The following is a 16718-nucleotide window of genomic DNA, read 5'->3' on the forward strand; positions in this document are numbered from 1 at the left end:
AAAAATCTGCTGAGGGTACTCCATGAGCTATAAACTTCGCTTTTTGCCATTAATATATACTTTTAACTGAACAGAGAAATTTTCTCTGGGATCCATTTTATTCAGAACCCGCTGGCATTGACAGCAAATTATTAAAGGCTTTTTTCTGCATCTAAGAAAATTAGGGCAGATTTCTTTTTTATTTCATATGTTCTGTGGTATTGATTATGGCTCTTCTGTTATCCTTTATATTTTTCTTTAGGAACGAAACCAATTTGGTCACTCTGTATAATGCCTGACATACATTTCTTCAGTCTATCAGTTAATATTGTAGGGAAAAACTTATAACCTAATCTTGTATGTAACAATAAAATTGGTCTACTGAATGATTGTGGTTTCTCAGGGTAATTTCCTTCTTTATAAATCAGAACTATATGAGCTCCCACCACCTCCATGTTGGAGGTATTACCTTTGTTTCTTTAATTTTAAGAAGCCTGGTGGCGCAGCAGACTAAAGCACTGTTATTAACATCAAGCTGTCTGCAATTACTGTAAATTCAAATCTCACCAGGCTCAAGGTTGACTCAGCCTTCCATCCTTTCTAAGGTAGGTAAATTGAGGACCCAGTTTGTGGGGGCAATAAGATGACTTTGTATAAAATATACAAAAGTATGAAGGCTATTGCTTAACGCATTGTAAGCCGCCCTGAGTCTCCGGAGAAGGGCGGCATATAAATCAATTTTTTTTAAAAAATTATTATATTTGCAAATATTCTGATAGCTCAGTATTATAAAGAATTCAAACAGGAACTATCAGTCCATGTGAGTCTGGTGTTTTTCGCAATTTGTTTCACTGCAGTTTTTGTTTTTTGAACAGCTATAGGTGTAGTTAATATTTGCCTACATTTGTCATTGTATTATTTGATGAACAACTTCTTGATATACTGTATTTACTTATAGCAATTCCATCAATACTGCTCTTAGAGCACAATTCTTCAAAGAAAGCTGCTAAGTGAGGGTGAGAATTAGAATAGCTGAAGATGTTACCTAACCTGGTAACGAAATGTTTGGAAACCAATCCACAAGCTTGGAGAACAAACCCTCACACTCATTCTACACCCGAGCTACAGATATTTGCCACTATTGCAAAGCTGCTAATTCTCCTGTTACTTCTGATCTTTAGTGTAACAATTTGGATCCTTTTTTTAATTACTAATATTCTTTGAGTTTCTTTTTTTAGTTAATAAGCTAATAAATTTCCCAGATTTTATTTACATGTTCAAAATTCTTCTATTTGGTAAATGTTATCTTCTTCTGTAACTCTTTGTTTCTATTAGATTTAATTGCAGCCTAGTTTCTTACAGTTCCTTCATTTTGTCTGTTGGTTTTAATGTTTTTGTTATAATTCTCTTATTCTTGTAGAACAATAACCATTTTGAAGTCATTGCACTATCTATTAGCTGCCTTCTAGATTTAACCAAAATTGCTGATTATTTCTTCCATAGCTACTGTATGCATAATGTGGCATTGAGATACAGAGTAGTACTTAACAGTTTGTGCACCTGTTTGAATTTTTAATGTTTCCGCATAAACATGACCTAAAGGTGATTTATTTTCCACAAAGGTCCTACATTAGATAAACAGAAAATCCAATGAAACCAATGAGTCAACACACTTAAAAATATGTAGCCTTGGATCATTTTCCTCAATAAAGAAACAAACCTTTTTGACTCATTTGTTTTTATTCAGTTCAAGCTTATTTAGTTTTAGGACTTATGTCAAGAACAGATCATGTTTTAGATTATATTTATGCACAAATATTGAGAATTCAAAAGGGTATATAAACTTTTGAGTACTACTGCATTTGATTTTAACATTTTTGTTACCCTAATACATTTGTTGAAGGAAAAAAAAATGAGCATAGAACAGGGGTGTCAAACTCAATTTCATTGGCCGCATCAGGGTTGTGTTTGACCTCGGGGGTGAGTGGGGGTAGCCAGCTCGACATCCCTCGTGTTGGGGGCACCTGTGATGGATCATGCGAGGCTGGGGGAATTCTGCAGGCCCCTGCAGGAGCTCCATTTTCACTGGCAAAGCCAGTCCTTCGTTGTTTCTAGGGCACCCCATGGGCCAGATTTGGCCTATGGGCCTTGAGTTTGACACCCCTGGCAAAGAAGAAAAAAACCCTCTGTTTGCATGTCCTATGGATGCTTACTTATCTTTTTGAAGTTAGTATGGAGAAAATAAGCCTAACAAACAAAAATGAAGTTACACCCTTTTCTTCCCTGTTTTTGGACATGATCAAGATCAACCCCAGTTCATCTTTTTGCTTAATCCCATCAGACCTAATCTGACCCTTTCTGTCCCCTGCAATCCCATCAAAATAAAGAACAAAAGCTTCCTCACCAGCTCATGTACAGCACAAGGGCAGCCCTTAAAAGGAAACTACAACATAGCAATCATTCCATCTTCAATCAACCAATGACTTCAAAATTCCATCTCCTTCACAATGAACTTCTGCTGCCCTCCTAAAAGGCCCATTTTGCCAAACAACAGAACTCATCCCAAATACATTAACAAAAATCTGCCTAGCTACTCCAAATTAGCTTGCAAGTCACATCCCTGGATATCCCACCTTGTAGCCCTATAAACATCTTTGTTTTTCCATTGTGCAGGTCTCTCTTTCTTGTAAAGCAGGCATCCAATGATTGTTGCAATAAACACGGATCTTCTCAATGTTGTACTCCTTCTTCAGTCTGAATCCATAACAGTTTAGCTTTTCCAAGGGAATACATTTTGAAAGACTTTCCTTTACACTTATTAATCTAAAAACCAACTTGTAAAAGCAAATTCTTACATGGACATATACTGTAATAAAATCAGACTTTTTCAAAGTCTATGTCCTTCTTGGCAGTGTCATATATATCACATGGCATAAACCAGTTACACAGGAACTTTTTATGGTATTTTGGAAGCAGCCTGATTTCTGCTGTAAAACTACAGATATGCAAGTCCAGGATGGTATCTGTAGATACCACAATGCTTACACCTTCCTTAGTTCTTAGGAAACTCCCTTTTTTTAGGTTATGTGAGTGGAACTTTAATCTTTATTTTTCCTGGATTCAGTGCAAGTACATGGCATGAATTATCTAATCAACCAGGGTAGATAATGACAACAACCTAAGTCTTGACCTTGCAGATATGCAAAAAACCGAGAGATGGAACGTCAGGCTTACAGAGTTCTAAGTCTGCAGTTTATTTTTTGTGGGACAATAATGGATTTATTTAAATAAAAAGTTTTGCTTAATGCAAAATCATAGTTTGAAAAAGGCACAAACATGTTCAGTTAAATCTAGGAATAAACACGGAACCTCCATTCCCGTTCACTAATTGAATTATATTTTTAGAACAATAAAACAAAATTTGAAATAATGGCTTGTCATCTTATTGACTTTAGAATTATAAGCCAGTATTGTTACTGACCTAAAATAAATGGTTTATTCAACCAAACAAACCATATTATGGCTCAGCACAACATATGCATCCAACCAAGAGATAGTTGAATTTACAACAGTTTTATTACCAACACACCAACAATCAAAGGGACATTAAGCTTTTGATTTGGTGCAATAAATTAGCACACCATTCAATATTAACACTATGTTTATTATGTTTTTCCTCTTATATTTACAGTTAATGGTTTCACTTCTTTTTTCACTGTTAACATTTTTATATTAACATTCTAGTTCACTCTGAGATTGTTTTATCAGTGGAAAGGAAACAAATCCTATAAATATGAATTAAGTGGATAAAAAAACCCTGATTTATGTAGCTAAATGTGGATATTAGTTTATAATAAAAAAACAGCTGACATGCTCTCCCTTCTTTAAATAGTTTTGCTCAAACTGATAGCCTGCAGGACTGCAGGTTTCCTCTATTTACAAAAAAGTTAGGAAGCCATATACTAAATTAAATAAGAACTCCTTTAGTTACAAAACATTTTAATTTCGATATTTATGCAATGAAAGTATGTAGGAAAGAGCAGGTTTACTTTGTTATGTGCTCCATAAAACTTTCACCAGTACATACTTTTAAAGCAAGAGTTTGTTCTATGCAATATATTACGAGTGCATTAAGACATCTTGAGAAAAGAAGTACAAGGTAACCATTCAAAATTAAGAGTAAATATTTCTTTTTCAACCAGATTTATTGCCAATATGTTTAATTACTTCAAATATGAGGCTGAACTTGAATCAAGACTAAAGTTTCCAAGTTTATTCATCATATAACATGGTAATTTTTTCATCTAGAACATCGTATTACAAATCTATACATACTACAACAGGGGTCCCCAATCCCCGGTCCAGTAATGGGCCACAGCCCATTTGGAATAGGGCCACGCAAGCAGCTCCATTTGCCCACCACTTGCACAAATGAAGCTGCATACACGCGCACCTGCTACTTGCACAGAACCATTTCTTCTAATACCTCCGCCCCCACCTGTCCACAAAGCTGGAAAGGTTGGGGACCACTTTACTACAAGCCATATCGTGCTACAAACATTTTGGCAGGATCAACTTTGAGGCACATCCGTGAATGCAATGTGCAACTCACCCACCATTTTAAAGGGCATGCAACTAATCACTTTCCACACATCTACCAATCCCTACATGGCGCCAACAGGGAATGCCATGGGTTCTACACCTTATAACCAACTAGATCAGATACTTCACACTTTGTATAGCCAAGTGTGAGGTATCTGATCCAGTTGGTTATAGGATGCAGAACCCATGGCATTCCCTGTTGGCACCATGTAGGGATTGGTGGATATTAGAGCGCATTTGCTCTAACCACACCTCCTCCACGTGACATCACTCAGAACATTCCCAGCTCAATCTTTTTTGGGTGCAGCATTTCCCCATCGTTAAAAGCTCTCTGGGGGGAAAAAATGGGCAAAAGCACCTCCTTGACTTACCTCATACTATACGCACCAGCACCTAGCTCTTGGCCAATGCCAGAAAGGCTGGCATCAAAATCCTGAACTAGGCCTGACTCGATGACTTCATCCGCTAAGGGCAGCTTCAGAGCCCAAGCCATTTTTGAAGAGGTTTCAGCAGCTGGCTAGCTAAGGATAGAGAAGCAACTCTTCCAGAATCTCCCAAGGCACGCTAGGATGCCGCCGTCGGGGCTCCGGCCACCATGCCCACTCCAGAACCACCTCTTTAAGACAAACAAACAAACAAAAACAGTTAAGATACAGAAGGCGTGGGAGACCATTTCTCTTCCTTCACCAACACATGCAGTTCCCCTTAGGTGCAGCTGCCCCTTATGGCGGTGTTTGCAAACAAGCCCTACTAACACCCCCTTTACTCCGCACAAACTCTTTTTTTTTTTTTTTAAGTTTTTGCAAGGGCTCAGTAAGGACGGTGAGCCAGGTTTGCTCTCCAATCGCCCTCCTCCAGATTTCCGCTCCTCTTGGATTGCAAAGCGGCCGCAGCCCTCCGTAAAAGAGAGAGACCCCCCCACCCCACCCCACCCCAAGTAAGCAAAGGCACCGGGACCTCTTTTGACAACTCTCCGTCCCAAGTCGGCCACCCCGGCGGATCTTGTCCGGTTCTACTCAAAGAAGAGCCACGCACAAAACGAGGAGGGCGTCCCATCGATCACACGTCCCACCCAGCCACCCACCCACGTCTCTACAGCCAGCCCGGTGATCTGGATTACCAGCCATGCCGGCACTCCCGCAAAAAAAAAAAGACCCTTCCTACTCCCGAGGCCCCAAAACCACCCACGCTTCCGGGCAGCACCATTGCTATATCCATCCGACCCTTGCCTTTGCATGCACCTATTCTGCCCAGGCTCCTCTAGTGTTGCAGCCCAGCAAAAAAAAAAAAAAAATCCCGAGCACAGCAAGATCCCGCTCTAAAGGAGCGCGGGAACGGCTTCCCTCCAGCCCGGCAGCCCCCAAAGCAAACTAGGCACCTTCTCTCCCCCAGCCCCGAGATCCACTCAACATGGAGGCAGACGGGAAAGAAAAAAAAAAAAAAAAAGATGAAGACGCCGCTACATGCAGCAGCCCACCCGGGCTACCGCGCCGGTCCCCGCCCGCTCCCTCGGCTGCCGAAGCCAATCGGGGCTCTCCTTCCCGCCCCTTCTTCCGCTTGTCCAATCGAATCGTGAGAGTGAAGCTCCGTTCCATTTCCCCCCCACCTTGCTTTCCAGGCCGAGTCAGAGCCTTGCGGGGATGAAGTAAAGAGAAGGGGGCGGGGCTTGCGGAGGTTCCTTAGGTGCTGGTTTTAGAAGCCTGGGCAGAGTAAATGGAAGGTTGGGGGGGGGGGGGAGGGGGGAATAGGTGAGGTTGATGGGGCAGCGGCATCCTGCATTAGGCGAAAGTCAGTCAAAGCAGTCGGACGGAGAGGGTTCTTTGGGAATAGTTCCCTAAATTTAGCATACGAATACGGCGCCTCAAGTATAGTGGATCTTAAGCAGTGGTGGGATTCCGCCAGTTCGGACCACTTCAGGAGAACCGGTTGTTAACTTTCTGAGCAGTTTGGCAAACTGGTTGTTGGAAGAAATCATTAGGGCAAAGGACCGGTGGTTAAATTACTTGAATCCCACCACTGATCTTAAGTATGTTTAATTACACGATCCAAACAAAACTCGAAAGTCAAGTTTGGTGTAGTAGTTAAAGGCACTTGCTTAGAAACCAGGAGGCTTGAGTTCTACTTCTGCCCAAGCAGTCAGCATCCGGGGGATGGTAGAGGACAGGAAGGCCTGGAGGAAAGTTGTCCATGGGGTCGCTATGGGTTGGACACGACTTCGCAACTAACAACAACAACATTAGGAAGGAGACAATGGCAAACTACTTTTGAAATCTCGCCTAGGAAACTGCAGCGACTTGACTAGGCACCCGCCAGGAATCAAGATTGAAGAGACCACTTCCAAGAATAAAAGCTCATCCTTAGCCTTAAGGCTTACAATTTTAGGCACATTTATTTTAGACTAGAGAGGAAGTCCTATTTAAATTATGGAGGGAGTTTTATTTGTTTGTTTTGCAGCAGTACCTATGGGTCATGTCCATTCATGTGTATCTTACTTGTTTGGCATAATCATTGGTTGATTTGATTTGCGATTGAATATTCATTCTGAATTAAAAAAAAAAAGTGAGGAAAAAGGCATATGCTTTTTTGGTGAGGTGCAGTTTTCAGAAAGTCATGCCATGATTTTTGTTGCTTTTAAAATTGTTGAAGAGCCCTTCCCCATTTATGCCTAACCAAAGCATTTATGCTCTGATAAAATCTCTTCTGCCATGACGGTGCCTTTGTCCCACCCCCATCCTACAGAAGGAAACAGCCTTAGGCTGTGTTTAGCTGTACTGGTGTAAGATTGCATTTTTTATGCTTGTTTTGACAACAGCACTCTCCAGACGTATGAAATCTGTTAGATTTTGTCACCTATTATTTGGGAAGGAGGTTTCTTAAATCTTCTCTTAAAGAAGTGGATATATATCAGCAATGGGACAGTTGGTTTCACAACAGCATAACTTTCAACTGACTAAAGGATGGTTAGAAATTCAGCTCAGATGTAGGTGTGCGAGCCAACCACAGATAAAATTCGGAAATGTTTATTGAAAAGTGTTGCTTTTGTGCTGCTCTTATGTATAGGAAAGTTCTCTCTAAACACACCCCTGGACTTATGCTCAGAACTTTCCTAACAGCACTGCTGCTTTCAAGTGTTCAAAGCGTTTTGCACACATCAGATAACATTTGTCCTTGCAACAATTCTTTTGAGTCAGAGAACCGAAACTGAGAGGATTGCTCGCTTGAGGGCATGGAGTTTATGGCAAGACACAGTTCTCAATTTTATGTTACACCAATTATACTATTATATCGATAACATCAGTGAGATGAAATGAGAGATAAGTGGCTTGTTTCCAAATGTGGATCTTTCTTTGATGGTTTGGCATCTCCTTCATCAATCTTAAGCTTGTTCTTCCATGGTCATTGACACAATGCTGCCACCACCAGGTTGTAGTGTGGTCCCATCTTCATTAGTCCTTGGTGAAGGCAAAAGGAGATATATATGTACGGTATTGGGAAAAACATTGAGAACTGGGTTGCAAAAAGTTCCAAATCAGATACGATCAGCAGAAATGTGGCACTTATAATCCTTTATTCTTCCCCAGTTGTGAGAATACATGATGCTTTGTGCAATGTTTCGGTAGGAACTGCAATCTTCCCTTCTTCCCTCTTCCCTCAATACAGCTCATTTATTAGCCTTCTCTGGGGTTTTTATTTGTCAATTAGTTACCCCTATGTCACCCATATTGATTATGCCAAATATAATCAATAATAAGAGCATCAGAAAAGCAACATACAGAATAGCACGTGGAAAAAATACATTATTGGATCAGAGCAAATAATACTATTTTTTAATAGTGACTAGCAAAAAGAGTAGTCTGCAGGCATTAATATCTAATACAGGCAGTCCTTGACTTACAAAGTTCATTTAGTGACCATTTGAAGTTACAACAGCACTGAAAAAAGCATTTAAAAGATTTTATGTTAGGTTCCCCAACCTAATTTTTCATATTTACAACCGTTGCAGCATCCCTATGGTCAGTGATCAAAATTCAGACACTTGGCAACTGAATCATATTTATGATGAGTTGCATTGTCCCGGAATCACACGATCCCCCTTTGCAACCTTCTGACAAGCAAAGTCAATGGGGAAGCCAGATTCACTTAACAACCGTGTTGCTAACTTAACAATTTAACAAGCAGTGATTCACTTAACAAATGTGGCAAGAAAGGATGTAAAATGCGGTGAAACTCACTAAATGTCTCACTTAGCAACATAAATTTTGGGCTCGATTGTGGTCGTAAGTCGAGGACTATCTGTATTTGTAGCTCTCTACTAAATATAAACTAAATCTACTCAAATGTACTGTATAGCTGATGCTCTATATATAATTTATCCAATCTTGTAAAAAAAATGCAAGAGGTTAGATATGGTGTGACTAAGAATAACTTTTCTGCTTTATTCTCTTCTTCCCATTCCTAGAATCCTCTTTGGGGAACTAACCTAACAACTTTTAAATATTTCTTTTTCCTTTTCTGCCATCTACCCGACCCGTAGCTTCTGTTAGAATAGCAATTGAACTTCCTTTTATATTTCTTTCCTATATCGAACTTTGTTTCTGCTGGTTTCATTTTGTTATTGCTTTTAAGATGCAATGCTTGGCTATTTTTTATTAATTGCTAATTAATCAGAGTGTCAGCCTCCTCTGGAACCACCTGTGCTCCGCCGAACAAACACCACACGCACACACTCAAAGGTGGAGCTATCCGGTTTAATCGTAGCTTACACGGTGGTCATTCAGTAAAGCGCTGAAGTTTTCTGATGAAAAACAAAGTCGGAGACGCCCGATTCCTTCGCTTATCTGGCTTTATAGAACGCCCCCAAGCGCCCCTCCCTTGCTCAATTGTGCATTTAAAGTGACCGCGCTATTTAATCCTTCAGTTACTTCCGGATCGCGCTGTCCCTCGTATTGAAGGGCGTTTGTTTCCTTTGACATCGTTTTATTGACCCTGCCCCCAGATTCCCTATACCGTCCACCACCTGATATCACCGTGCCCTGCTAAACGCTACAACACCCCCCTTCACCGTGTCTCTGTTCTTCTGGCTTGTCACAGTCCCCGGGAGCATGTGTCGAGGGAATGACTGACACTCGACATGCGGCCCCCCCTACCAGGTCTCTTCCTGTAGGGACATAAAAACATTCGGTTATTCTCATTAAGTGGGAAAGTGTCCACCTGGTTTGTTTGGATATGTTTCATGGAATTGTTTTAGTAATCGTAGAGCATCTATATCCTTCGTTTTCACCCATGTTGCTTCTGATATAGGGTATCCCTTCCAATGTACTAAATACCTAAGCTTCCCATGATATATTTTAGAATCGAGGATCTTTTTAATTTCGTATGAACTTCCTGTCACAGGCCCTGGACGTGTTCCTGTCTCTCTTATTTTGGCTGCTGGTTTTAGGAGACTACTGTGGAATACTGGATGTATTCTTTTCAGTAAGGGGGGTAGTTGTAAAGATACCGTTACGGGATTTATTATTTTGGTGATGGGAAAGGGACCTATATACTTTGGGCCTAATTTTTTACTGGGCATACGCAAATTGATATATTTTGTGGACAAATACACCTTCTCTCCTATTTTGAAGGGTAGGTTATCTCGTCTCCGTTTGTTTACCTGGGTTTTGTACGCTTCAGAAGCTTTTTCTAATGCATTTTTGATGTGTGGCCAACTCTGTTTAACCTTCTCTGTCCATTCTTTTGGACTATGGGAACTAGTCATTTGTACATCTAGATCGGGGATGGCTGGGAACTCTTTTCCAGAAACTACTAGGAAGGGTGTATAACCAGTACTGCTGTGCACGGTGTTATTATATGCTGATTCTGCGAAAGGTAAGAGTTCGTACCAGTCTGTTTGTTGGTATGACACATAGGAACGTAGATACCTTTCTACCATGGCATTGGCTCTTTCAGCGGCTCCGTTGGTATTTGGGTGGAACGCAGAGCTCAGTCCCTGTTCTGTTCCTAATTGTCCTAGGAAACGTCTCCAGAACCGGGCGGTAAATTGGGGACCTCTGTCTGAAATTATACGTTTGGGTGTGCCATGAAGTCGATATACGTGTTGGACAAACAGTTTTGCTAGACGCCCTGCGGACGGTAGTCCTTTACAGGGGACAAAATGCGCCTGTTTGGAAAACAGGTCAATAATAGTCCATATTACATTGTGTCCTTTGCTGGGAGGTAATTCGACTATGAAATCCATGGCTATATCTTCCCAAGGTCTCTGTGGTTCAGCCACCGACTGTAATAAACCAGACGGTTTCCCTGACAAGGGCTTAGCTCTTATACAGACGGGACAGCCTTGTACATATGTCTCTACCTGTTTTCGCATATGTGGCCACCAGAACTGTCTCCTCACTAGATGCAACGTTTTCACGAAACCGAAATGCCCTGCTGTTTTTACATCGTGGCATTGTCGTAACACCTTATCTCTAAATCCTTCGGGGATATATAATTTATCTCCTTTCCACATTAGTCCTCTTTTCTGTGTCACTATTTGGGGATTGGTCTTCAGCCAACTGTCTGTTGCTAATTTTTTCCTCAACTCCACTACCCAGGTTGTGGGGAGCGGGAATACATCCCTTCCTTGCTTTCCTGTCTGTTTATAAGGTATTAAGGCTTGTGTTATCTCCTCTTTTTGGCTCTCAAATTGTGGCATGCGTGATAGGGCATCAGCTAAATAGTTCTTTCCCCCTGGTATCACTTTCAGCTTGATGGTAAATCTGCGGAAATACTGCGCCCACCGTGCCTGTTTCGGGGACAGTTTACGAGGCGATTGAAGTGCCTCTAGATTTTTGTGATCCGTCCATACCTCAGATTCTACCTTAGTCCCTTCTAGCAAATGCCTCCACGTTTGCAAGGCCCATTTTATGGCATACGCCTCTTTTTCCCAAACCGTCCAATTTCGTTCTGTATCCGTTAGTTTTCGGGAGGTGTAGGCGCATGGTTGAAGAACCCCATGTTCATTCCTTTGTAGGAGAACACCCCCTACCGCCACATCACTTGCATCTGCCTGGATTACAAAGGGTTTTGATGTGTTAGGGTGTCTTAGTATGGGTTCATTAGCGAAGAGGGTTTTCAACGTGTCAAATGCACGTTGACATGATATCGTCCAATTGATTTTTTGTTGTAGGTTACCTTTCCCGACTGCACTTTTTCTTGTCTTTAAGAGATCAGTCAACGGTAAAGCCACCTTAGCAAATGAGGGGATAAATCTTCTGTAAAAATTTGCAAAGCCCAGAAAACTTTGTAACTGTTTTCTGGTCTTTGGAGCCTGCCATTCCAACACTGTCTTAACCTTATTTGGGTCCATTTCAATCCCTTTTCCTGAAATCCTAAACCCTAAGTAATCTATCTCTGTCTTGTGAAATTCACATTTCGATAGCTTTACATACAACTGAGCCTTCAACAACTTCAGTAATATTTGCCGTACCAGACGAACGTGTTCTTCTAGGGTATTGGAGTATATTAGAATATCGTCTAGATATACGAGAACTCCACGATACAGGTGATCATAGAGAATACTATTGATAAACTGCATAAAAACTGCAGGGGCCCCCTGTAGACCAAATGGCATGACCCGGAACTTATAGCTGCCCAAAGGGCAGTTAAATGTGGTCTTCCATTCATCACCCGCTTTTACCCGGACCCTGTAATATGCTTCTCGGAGGTCCAACTTAGTAAAAATCTTCCCTGTCGTGAGAGTGGAAAGCAAATCCGTCATAAGGGGTAAGGGATAAAGGGGTTCCATACAGACAGCGTTTAATCCCCGAAAATCAACACACAATCTTAGCCCTCCATCTTTCTTCTCCTTAAACAGAACTGGCGCCGCCATATGCGCACGACTGGGCGAGATAAAACCCCTGGCTAGGTTCTGATCTATATAACGCCGCAATTCCTCTAATTCAAGGGGAGTCATAGAATACATGCGGGGTTTAGGTAAACTAACACCTGGTTTTAACTCTATCGCACAGTCTGTAGGACGGTGGGGTGGAAGGGCCTCACATTCCTTCTCACTAAACACACGCCATAGATCTCTGTATACGTGTGGGACTTTTTCTAGACAGGACATCTCCTTTCCAGTCGCTCCTACATCTCTATTGTCTTCAGGTGGATCAGGGCCTACTGCCAAGCGTAATTTGCGAAAACCCCCTTCCCACCAAATGGTAGGTTTCCACTTATCTAACCATGATAGGCCTAGAATGATGGGTTCAATCATTTTTTCTACAACCACAAATCGTACTACTTCCCGATGATTCCCGATCTCAAGTGTCACAGGTTCTGTAACATGGGTAGCTGGTTGTCCTCCTAGTGTTGAACCATCCATTTGCTCAAAATAAATAGGTTTCTGCAATTTCACTACACGGAGTCCAAGACTGTCTGCTATCGCCCTTCGTAAAAGGCAACGGGTGCAACCGGTATCTACTAAGGCCCCTTGCTGTTCCAGTCTACCCGACCCAGGGTGTTTTAGTGTCACCTGGATAATGAACGGTCGAACAGGATCACATACCATAGGATCCGTGTGTTCCGTTTCCTCCTCAATGTTCCCCTCCTCCGTCGGTGTTCGGATGATGTCAGGAGATCCACCATTGCCATCACGACCATTGGCCTCGCCACCTCTTGTTTGAGCCGCGATACGAGAGCGCTCCGATAGTCTGGAACGGAAACCTGCCCGCCTACCGGAACCTGATGCCTGGATGTCTGGGGCCCGGAGAGGCGGGAGTGGGCAATCAAGCGCTCTGTGGCCCTCCTGGTCACACCGGTAACATCGGAATGGTCTTCGTGAGGCAATACCACCTCTTACTCCTATAGGCATATATGTTCGAATACCTCCCCGCCCTGTTGGTGGCTTCTCCAACACTTTCCGTGGTGGGGTCACGGTGTCGCTTCGCATCCGGAACTCCTTCAGGCCTACATCCAATTCGACAGCCGCTTTATACCAGGCTGTTATGTAAGGACCAAGGCCCCTATAAACGCAGGCCTGACGTAGGTCTCTATCCAGCCCCTTATGGAAATGGTGAACCAATAAACGTTCGGGCCAGCCCCTCAACCGATTAGCCAAGGTACGGAATTCCTTTACATAGTCTTTAGCCGCTCGTCCATTTTGTTTTAGTGAAACTAGATCGCTTTCGACAATGGCCTGGGTGCTGGCATCGTCCTCAAATCGACTTCGTAACGCTTCCAGGAACAGTCCCAAATCTGCCAGTTCTCGAGCGTGCATGGTGTGTAAACTGGCCACCCAGTCAGCTGCTTCACCTGTCAAAACCGTCGTAACCGCTACTACTCTGGCCCACTGAGAGGAATAATAGTGCCCGTAAGCATCCATATAGCTGATCACCTGGCTTAGAAAGAGGGCTACACGGTCTGGATTCCCATCGAACGTGGCTTGTAAGGGAGGGAGGCCCCATGGTATTTGCTGTACCCAAGGCCCTGGGATCCATGCAGGTGCTGGATCCCGTTCACGCCTGGACCGCTCTCCACCCCGAGGGGCTCTTCGCTCCAGTGAGCGGGACCGTCTAGCAGCAGGCTCACCTTCCTGGTCTTCACGATGCCCCTGACTATGTGGCTGTCGTTGTGTACCATGTATCCCCTTGCTTGACAAGGAACCCCCCCCCCCTGGGGAGCAGAGTCCTCATCCCTTCTGCCCCTATATCGACTATGGTCTACTCACAGCTTTGGACTGGCCAAACGCACCCTGGATTCTGACATTCCGCCCGTTGCTGCTCCCACCCCACTCTGCCACGTGTTTGACTGGTCTGCCCTGGGTGCCCAGGGCTGCCAAGAGGGGGCATCCCGGAAGCTAGCTTCCCCAAACCTCTCCCTCAACATATCCATGGTGGTTACGCCGGGGCCAGAAGAATAACTCCAGTCCCCCTCTTCCTCCTCCTCCATCCATCGCCTTTCCCACCATCCTTGGAATTGAGGGGCTGGAGGGGGGTTAGCTGACGTCTGAAACCCCAACTTCCCTAGTATAGCGGTACTTTGCCACCAATTTCCAGATGGTTTTCGAGCAGCTTCAGTCCCCAATGAATCCTGTCTTTCCCGCTTGTCTTCTGAGGGGGGGGGCGACACCACTCTCTGTTTGGGGCGTACTACTGGCTGTTCGCAATGCCCCTCTGTCTCCACGTTCTCCTCCTCCTCTGCCTCCAGCTCTGTCCCCAAATCCAACACCGTGGCATCATCCGTCACGCCCTCTGCCATCACAGCTGCTTGCAGTCCTCAGACAGAAGAATAAAGCGTCTCCGACTTTCTGTCAGCCTCCTCTGGAACCACCTGTGCTCCGCCGAACAAACACCACACGCACACACTCAAAGGTGGAGCTATCCGGTTTAATCGTAGCTTACACGGTGGTCATTCAGTAAAGCGCTGAAGTTTTCTGATGAAAAACAAAGTCGGAGACGCCCGATTCCTTCGCTTATCTGGCTTTATAGAACGCCCCCAAGCGCCCCTCCCTTGCTCAATTGTGCATTTAAAGTGACCGCGCTATTTAATCCTTCAGTTACTTCCGGATCGCGCTGTCCCTCGTATTGAAGGGCGTTTGTTTCCTTTGACATCGTTTTATTGACCCTGCCCCCAGATTCCCTATACCGTCCACCACCTGATATCACCGTGCCCTGCTAAACGCTACAACACCCCCCTTCACCGTGTCTCTGTTCTTCTGGCTTGTCACAGTCCCCGGGAGCATGTGTCGAGGGAATGACTGACACTCGACACAGAGAGCATCCTGTGAAAAGGCTTGAGTGTTTTTTCCCCTAACGCAAAAGTCTCCATAAACATTTCTTGTAGTAGCAGTGAATGCTTCCTATTAATTATAAAAATGTACTTTTTTGATGACCTCAAACGTATTGCCATTTAGTTGTAAATATTGAAATTACTATTACAAAGAAAAGAAAGGGAAAAATGCTTTTTTTCCTATACCACTCACAGGAACCGGATTAAAGACTGTAGTTGTAGAGAATTGCAGAGATGACCTTGGAGAAGGCATGCAAGTCAGTTAGCAAAACATGAACTCAGACCAGAAAACAAGATAGAGTGAAGAAACATAAAGTGACCCTGCTTTGACTCATTTTGATATAAAACTGAGGGAAGGGAAAACCTTCACAGGGTTTCAAGATTCTGGCCTTGGTCAATGAAATAGAATTCTAGTATTTTTTTTGTGCAGCACATTTCCTGACCTGACATATTTTGGGGGTGGATAGTAATCTGTCATCTCTCTTTTACCCACCCCATTATAAATCTCCAAAGATTTGATAGCTCAATCTGAAACATGTCAATTTAAAAATAAGCAATACTGAATCCAGTGGAATTTATTCCCAGGGAACTTTGGGGTGGCTGAGCAGAACAACTTCATCTCAAAGTATCTAGTATAAAATGTATGAGTTTGAGATCCATAGATGCAATCCTTTTCCTACTGCCTAGCCCTAGCTCAGATGTCAGCAACCTGTGGTTCCAGAGCCACATGCGGCTCTTTGGGCCCTCTGCTGTGGCTCCCTGTCAGGTGATTCCACCACTGGCTGGCTCCGCCCCTCACCCTCTCCTCCCAGTCGCTCCTCGCCTGGCCTGAGAAGATAAGGATGGATGGCGGGGGATGGAGAAGCGGCCGGGACAGAGACAGAGAGACCCAGAGAGAAGGGGGAAGAGAGGGAGAGAGAGGAGGGAGGGGGAGGGAGAAAGAGATGTCAAAAGGGTTTTGTGGTTCCCGGTGTTTTTTAATAACCGGTTCTCTGCCCTGACTGGGTAGTCGTGGCTAGGTGGGGGGCATGTGTGTGTGTGTGTCATGTGACTGGTAGAAGTGAGTGATGTCGAGTTGGCCACGCCCACTCAGGTTTTGTGGCTCCCAGTATTTTCTGTGGGAAATGGGCCCAAATGGCTCTTTGAGTGTTTAAGGTTGCAGACCCCTGCCCTAGCTGATCCCCATAGTGGGTGAATCATAAAGAAATGGATCACCAAATTTCTGCTGCCATTAGTGACAAGTCTACAGTGTGGCTGTTGGAAGACCAGCTTGTTTATTGCCTGGAAGAGACTGTAATACTGCTGTCTCTTTGCTATTGACAATGGGAACCCAGCGACCTGCATCAGATCATTGGTATGTGGGGAAATGG

At 43.6% G+C, this 16718-nt stretch overlaps 1 protein-coding gene across 2 annotated transcripts in view; it reads right to left on the reverse strand.

The window, feature by feature from the left end:
• The window catches only part of TFCP2 (transcription factor CP2), a 45637-nt gene extending 39508 nt beyond the window's left edge, over nucleotides 1-6129 (reverse strand). Inside the window, exons 1-2 of one of the 2 annotated variants that reach the window (XM_034412219.3) lie at nucleotides 5960-6129; nucleotides 4953-5197 (exon numbers count right to left, since the gene is read on the reverse strand). In XM_034412219.3, coding sequence (XP_034268110.1) covers nucleotides 4953-5074 — 122 coding nt within the window. In that variant the 5' untranslated portion in view covers nucleotides 5075-5197; nucleotides 5960-6129. Of the gene's footprint in view, nucleotides 1-4952; nucleotides 5198-5538 lie in introns of both variants that reach the window. The other variant, XM_087886814.1, reaches the window with a different exon arrangement.
• Between the last annotated feature and the right edge of the window lie 10589 nt (nucleotides 6130-16718).

The sequence above is a fragment of the Pantherophis guttatus genome, chromosome 2 (assembly GCF_059756535.1).
Source record: "Pantherophis guttatus breed Tessera chromosome 2, ASM5975653v1, whole genome shotgun sequence".
In the NCBI taxonomy this organism is placed as follows: Eukaryota; Metazoa; Chordata; class Lepidosauria; order Squamata; family Colubridae; genus Pantherophis; species Pantherophis guttatus.